Here is a 6836-nt window from a genome sequence, read left to right as displayed (position 1 = left end):
TGTAATCCCTAAAGGGAAAGAGATTGCAGGGCAGATGCTCACAAGGTGTTGATTCCTCAGTGGGTGACTTGAGTGAGATTCCTTTACCCGACTTCCATCAGTGCTGATCCCAAGGACCTGGTGGTACCTGGGAGGTGCCTTTGTTCCACCTTCTAGCTGGATCTCTCCATCTGTCTGTTATATGAACAGTACCACAGCCCAGCCTTTTCTTACAGAGAAACTCAGGAACACATGCCTCAGTTTTGGTTTGGTCTTCCTGGTCACTGTCTATTGCTGCCAATGGGAAGTTTAAATGTTCTGTGTGGGATGAAGTTTTGCAGTATCTGCAGTAAATATCTTACTGAACAGGCGTGCACCTGCCTGAAAGGAGAACCTTAAGGAAACTCTTAGGGAAACTTCTTGCTCAGAACTAAATCAGAACAATGAGACAACGTGGTTAAACAAACAGCACATTATTAAGCTCAAACAGTTTGATAATGCTTAGAAATATTACAGCATTTTCAAAAATGGAACCAGTTTAAACTAAGTGTGAAGTTACAGCCAAGAAGCACAACAGGCCATTGACAACCCCAGAACACAACAGAGCACAAGGGCAGGCCCCATTCTGCTGCTGTGAGGTGGCAGTGAGTGCAGAAAAGCATCCCTGCAGCTGTGAGGGTGTGTAACTGCTTATACCACACTTAAGGCATGGTGAAACCCATCTTCCTCTCACAGCACACAGTGTCAGCGTGGTACACTCACAGCATTTTAACATGGGCTGTTTGCACTCAGAAGTTACTTTTTCACCGTCAAAAGCATTTCTGATGTTCTGGGCCTTAATGCTCACATATAAAATGGCCAAACCACTGCATACAAATTGCAAGAACTGAGTAACAAAGCAAACACCCCTCACCCCTTCACCCACCTGCCACCAACTCAGCTGCAGTTGTTGCATCCCTGTCCCAAGCTGCAGAACGTCCCCTCCTTCATGCAGCATCACAATGTGCTGCTCAGTGGGTGCTTCCACTGTTGGTGTTACAGTGACTACACACAATGCACGCTGGCTCTTTCAGCTCCCATATGAACTGCACCCAGGCTGGATGCTCGACAAGCAAACAATTACATTGCAAAGGACAGACCTGCACAGTGGAGTGTGGATGAAGGAGATGGACACGATCCCACTTATTTGTTCTTTTGTTTGCTGTCAGAGAAATCCATGACAGACAGACTCTTCTGTGGTGAACTTCCATTAACCTCTTGCTTCCTCGCCTGTCTCCTGCACAGGAGAAAAGAACAGCTTTGTCTGTTCTCCCCTCAGACCGCCGTCCTTTGACTTCCTGCCAGAGCAGCTGAGCAACAAGAAATGTGAGTCTGAGAGTCCTCAACATCCACAGCTGTTCTGTCTCCACAGCTCTCTGAAAAGGCACCGAATGCAAACAGAGCGACCTGCCAGTGCCCATCCAACATGGAGCTGTAAGCTGTGTGTAGGTTATCAGCACATCAATACCTGATACAGGAGACAGATATCTTTCCTGGACCCGGTGGGCAAAGTGACGGGCCTGGCAGCAGGCCTTGCAGGAGTGCTACAGCGCCCTGCAGCAATGCAGATACACTGACTTTGCACCACTCTTCTCTTCCTGAAGGTACAACACCCTCACAGGAAACTGCACGTTCCTGAGAATTGTGCAAAAAATGCTGCTGTGCTGAAGGACCACGCTGAGAAAGTCTCAGAGGGAGCAGCTGCAGCTCTGCTCCTCACTCCTGCCCCTCAGCCCTTCCTGCTGCTCAATGCGCTGCAGGCAGCAGGTGGCCCTGCTGCACAACGTGCCTGAGCACAGCTCAGCTGGAACCAATCTCCCCAGTCTGGCCTCCAAGCCCCGAGTTCCAGGAGCGTGTGCAGGCATGGCCAGCAATCCAACACGTGGAGCATCCAGCAAAACAACTCGCTCCTACCGAAGCCACCCACGCTCTCCCCTTTAACAACTCATGCTCCTATTCCAAAGCTGCATTTCTGCCCATTTATTTGCAAATGCAGGTCAGCTGAGATAGCTGGGTACTGCACCCTGCAGAAAGAGCACTGCTGCATCCTCTCGGTGTGCATGAAAGTGTGTTTTGAGGATGTTTAAACCAATATTAATTCTACAATAAAGATACATTTTGATGTTACGGAGTGTTCACATATGCCTGTTTTTCAGGCTCACAGAGAGGTTTAGGTCAGACATAAGGAAGAAGTTCTCTGTTACAATGAGGTTGGTGTGGCCCCAGCACAGGATGCAGAGATGTGGGCGATGCCCCATTGCTGGAGACATCCAAGGCCGGGCTGGTGGGCTCTGAGCACCTGATGGAGCTGTGCGTGTCCCTGCTCATTGCAGAGATGGATCAGATCGCCTTTAAAGGTCCCCTCCAACTCTAAGCACTCTGTGAATGTAACTCTCACCAAAATCCATACTGATGTGTTTACATTTAATGCTGAAGCACCAAAGCAGCCAGAGATGCCCCAGCACATGAAAGCCATTCATTAAAAGAACCAGAAGTTCACTGTTAAAATAAAGGAAGTAACCAACGCTACAGTACAGCTGCAGTTTGAAGTCAGGGCACAGACCAAAGCCCGGGCTGTTACCTTGAGGCGCCCCAGTAGTTGACCAGCGCTGAAAGGACGATGTAACAAACACTGAGCACTCCAGAAAGTCCCAGTGACAGTGCGCCCAGGCCGCAAAGCACACAGAGGAGGGCAATGCCCCCGATGGAGATCACAACACCTAATAAAGCAAAAGACAGATTATCATATAGACACGGTTATATCTAACTCAGTGTTTGACCACAACCCCAGAGTAAAAGCACTTGGGAAAATGAAATCAACCAGCTGATGGGGAACAGCCAAGAGCCTCCACTTGGGAGGAGGAGGGCAAAGTAACAACGTCTTCCGTCAAATACCACAAACGAAAGCTATGCACAGCCAAGATAACGGGCTTTGCTGTGATCGGGGGTTCAGAGCAGGAAAGCAAATAGGATTTCCTCTTGCACAGAGCGCAGTTTATCAGATTACTGTTCTGAGCACTACAAGCAGAAATGTTCAAACGCTTCAACTGGGACTCCAGGAAGAAGAAAAGAGAAAGGAAAAGGTTTTGTGGCTGAAGAGGGAATATGTAGACACACACATACGATACCTTCCATGACTATCACGCCAACACAAGCCATTATCACTGTTGTAACAACAAAGATGAGGAAAAACGCCACCGGAATCGTAGACACTGCGACGAACATCAGGAGCGACAAGGCGACAAAAGGATGGTCATCCAGATACAGGCCGAGCCGGGAGTTCATAAACGCAACCACCTGTGGAGAGAAGAACAGATCAGAGCTTCAGCTTCCATCACCTCGTGACTCCTGAGGTCTCAGCTCCCCAGTGAGATACGGGTACACCTTTGTAAGGCTGCCATTGCTGGGAGCACGGCGCTACAGGGGGAAACAAACTTCTTTTGTTAAAGAGTCACACGCTGGAATTCTGGTCTAGGAGCAACTTTTCTTTCCCCCCAAGGAAACACGTACGGCAGTTTGAGTTATCTGTAGAGCAGCACAGGCACGTCAGCACAGTGCTGCTCTTCGGCCTCAAATGCTCACACCGCTATGGCAGAAATGCAAACACTGCTCCTTCCATCTGGACAGCTGGACATGGGGGGCTGCCCTTCCCCCACGCTCCTGAGCGCTCGCTCAAGAAAGAGAGCCCCAATTTTCCGAGTAAAGGAAAAGAAACATCACTGAGTATCACGGTATCTCAAGAGCTGCACAAATCTCAGCTCCCTCCCCGTTTCTCCCTACCTTTGAGTTGCTGTGGATGGACTGCACGATGAAGTGCCATTGCTTCTGCAGCTCCTGCAGCTCTTTGGACATGCTGCGACCCACAGCGCTGCTGCCAACCCCCAGAGCCACGGACCCCCCTGCAGCCACAGTCAGGTGGTGACAGACTCATGCAGGTGCTTCCTGAAAACAAAGGAAAAGCCTTTGCCAAAACAGAGACATTAGATCTCATTTGTTAACGTCATTTGGAGCTTAAAATGTTAGGTTTACAAAGGAAACCGAGCACATGGGCCCTGAAAGCTCTTCTGGAAGTCCCAAGGGCAGAAATAAGTTGAACAACGCCTGATTGCACAGAACCAGCCAACAGCTCAACGCTCTGGGTCTGGCACTAAGCACAACATCCCGACCCTGCACAACACATCCCACGTATCGCCGTCATCCAGGTCACAATGGGGGTCCGAGAAGAGGGAAATGTGGGGAAGGCTGATTATTTGTATCAGAGGGTCCTGAGACCCCCACCCAAAACCAATGAGCACATGCAAGGAGGAGGGGGACCCTATGGGAAAGGTTTTCGGGGGAGAACTGAATATGGCTGTATTGCCTGGGAAAGCTTTTGCATAGGTAACACCAGTCGTGTGTATCAACTGAAGGGCTTTTGTTCAGGGGTACATGGCGAGGGCAGGCATCAGAAACCAAGACTGCCTTCATCCTAAGGCCATATCGGGGCTGCTGAGGGAATTCCTGCGTTACGCGTGACAGTCCCGACCCGTTTAACCATGGGGGCACAGCACTGCAGGTGAGAGGAGAGAAGGTGGTGGGGAGAGCTGACAGTGAGCTTCAGTATCTGAAGGGGAGCAACAGGAGAGAAGGGGACAGACCCTTCAGCAGGGTCTGAGGTGACAGAACAAGGGGAAATGGCTTCAAATTAAACAGAGGCTCAGGTTGGACATAAGGAAGGAGTCTGTGCCAGTGAGGGTGGTGCGGCCCGGCACAGGATGCAGAGATGTGGGCGATGCCCCATTGCCCATCCACGGCCGGGCTGGTGGCTCTGAGCAGCCGGTGGAGCTGCGCGTGTCCCTGTTATTGCAGGGATGGATCCGGCGGCCTTTAACGGTCCGTTCCGATTCAAAGCGCTCCCAGCTCCCAGCTCCAAACCGCATCTGTAATGGCCGGGTTCCACCATCCACGGACGCTCAATGTCGCGCTGTGCTTCGTTCTGAGCACGGACCCGCGGCGTCAACGGCCGCTTTATCTGCTACATCCGCGCCCCGACACGGGCGGCACCGAGCACCGAGCAGCGAGCAGCGAGCAGCGAGCAGCGAGCTCGGCCCGGCGCCGCCTGCTCCGCCTCCCACGCATCAATCACCCGAAACAGCCCAGCAAGGGGAGCACGGCTTAAAGCCAGCACGGCTTAAAGCCAGCACGGCTTAAAGCCCCCCCGGCACAAATACCCCCCGGCTCCGCTCCCGGCGGGTCCCCGGCCTCGGGACAACAGCGGGAGGGCGGCTCTGCCACCCGGCTCCGTGACCCCACTGCATGACCCGTCCTTGGCACCGCCATATCGCCATATCGCCATATCCCCATATCCCCATATCTCCATATCTCCATATCCCCATATCTCCATATCTCCATATCCCCATATCGCCATATCCCCATATCGCCATATCCCCATATCTCCATATCCCCATATCTCCATATCCCCATATCCCCATATCTCCATATCCCCATATCGCCATATCCCCATATCTCCATATCTCCATATCTCCATATCCCCATATCTCCATATCCCCATATCTCCATACCGCCCCCCTCACCTCTCCGCGGTCACGGCAGCAGCTCCCGGAGCTCCTCGCAGCGCTGCGCCGCCCCCCGCTGCCGGGTCCGCCCCTCTGGGCCGGGCCGGAGGAGCCCGATTGGGCCGGGCCGGGCCGGGAGCTGTTTTGTTTCCTGCGCCCTCCCGCTTCGCCCGGTGTGTGCGGGATTTCCTGCTGTTTTACGGCCGAAGCTCACGTCGAACCGCGCTCCGGGCCGCAGCGCCGGCACCAGACGCGGCTCCGGGCCGAGAACGTGACCCGCAGGAGCCGGGTCCGGTGCGGGCGGGACATAAGGAAGAAATCTGTGCCAGTGAGGGCAGGGCGGCCCGGCACAGGGTGCAGAGATGTGGGCGATGCTCCATTGCTGGAGGCAGCCACGGCCGGGCTGGTGGGCGCTGAGCAGCCGGTGGAGCTGCGCGTGTCCCTGTTATTGCAGGGATGGGTCGGATCCCTTTAAAGGGATGTTGTGGGGGGGGCCGTGGTGTGAGGGCCGTCCAGTTCTCGTGCTTTACTGAACGTGGGATGAGCAGCTCCCGAAGAGCTGCGGTCAGAACGGCAGGGTTGCTCGGTGCGCAATGTGTGCAATGCCTCTGCCAAGGGCCGGCACCGGGAAACTGCTCTGGGCTCCCTGCTGGGCTGTAACAGCTCCGTCTGTGCTGATACTGGAAGGAAGGGAGCTTTAACTGGGACGTGCTGACAGTTGCGGCTGGAAAACAAACCCACACGGACCGGTGTGGGGACATGGGGAATACGGGTGTCCCGTTGGCTTTGGGTCTTTGGGGTGTTTGGTTCTGAATGATTAAAAACTTCATCGTTTTCATACAAGTGCTGGAGTCTCTGGGATGTGTCTGGGGTTCTGGAAGCTTTGAGGTGGGGCAGAGCTGTGCAGTGTTCACTGATTCCAGAGCTGAGTCTCCATAGCTACAACACACAACACTGTGAGCAGGGCTGGCTGTGCAGCTCTGCAGAGGGTGGAGGGTGCAGGACATCCCGGCATCCTGGCACCTCCGTGACCGCGCTGAAGGTGAGCACCAAAAATCCCAGTGTCAGAAACCCCTGAGCCGGGACGGGTGCACCCAGCAGAGGGACGGGAAATGGGGGCTGTGGGTCCTATGGCTCCTGCACTCAGTGCAAGCACGGGGCCTGCTGGACACACACCTTTCTCTTTCCCCCTTTGTTTTGACTCATGTCTGCTTCTCATGGTATTTAATGTGCGGAAACTTCTGCTGTAAACCACCTTTGGGG

General features: G+C 53.6%; 2 protein-coding genes across 4 annotated transcripts in view; one reads left to right on the top strand and one right to left on the bottom strand.

Annotated features, from left to right (window-relative positions):
- Positions 1-436: 436 nt before the first annotated feature.
- On the bottom strand, positions 437-5699 carry TMEM159 (transmembrane protein 159). The gene is made up of 5 exons (XM_015877477.2): positions 5592-5699; positions 3799-3960; positions 3147-3315; positions 2600-2738; positions 437-1255 (listed from the first exon to the last, which is right to left on the bottom strand). Exons 2-5 carry the CDS (start codon positions 3868-3870, stop codon positions 1162-1164), a joined length of 474 nt encoding a protein of 157 aa, XP_015732963.1. The 5' UTR covers positions 3871-3960; positions 5592-5699; the 3' UTR covers positions 437-1161.
- Positions 5700-5818: 119 nt separating this feature from the next.
- Positions 5819-6836, top strand: part of DNAH3 (dynein axonemal heavy chain 3) — a 47979-nt gene continuing 46961 nt past the window's right edge. For all 3 annotated transcript variants that reach the window (XM_032447622.1, XM_015877459.2, XM_032447621.1), the window contains exon 1: positions 5819-6615. The gene's annotated coding sequence lies outside the window, so the exon portion shown is untranslated. The remainder of the gene's footprint in view (positions 6616-6836) is intronic.

Source organism: Coturnix japonica, chromosome 14, assembly GCF_001577835.2.
Source record: "Coturnix japonica isolate 7356 chromosome 14, Coturnix japonica 2.1, whole genome shotgun sequence".
In the NCBI taxonomy this organism is placed as follows: domain Eukaryota; kingdom Metazoa; phylum Chordata; class Aves; order Galliformes; family Phasianidae; genus Coturnix; species Coturnix japonica.
This window is presented reverse-complemented; position numbering and strand designations above follow the sequence as displayed.

Excerpts from the sequence above, each read along its gene's own strand:
- TMEM159 (XM_015877477.2), bottom strand. The coding sequence starts at position 3,870 with ATGTCCAAAGAGCTGCAGGAGCTGCAGAAGCAATGGCACTTCATCGTG. Across the intron at positions 2,739-3,146 it reads TGGCGTGATAGTCATGGAAG|GTGTTGTGATCTCCATCGGG; the intron begins GTATCGTATGTG and ends TTGCTTTATTAG. Across the intron at positions 1,256-2,599 it reads AACTACTGGGGCGCCTCAAG|GAGACAGGCGAGGAAGCAAG; the intron begins GTAACAGCCCGG and ends TCTCCTGTGCAG.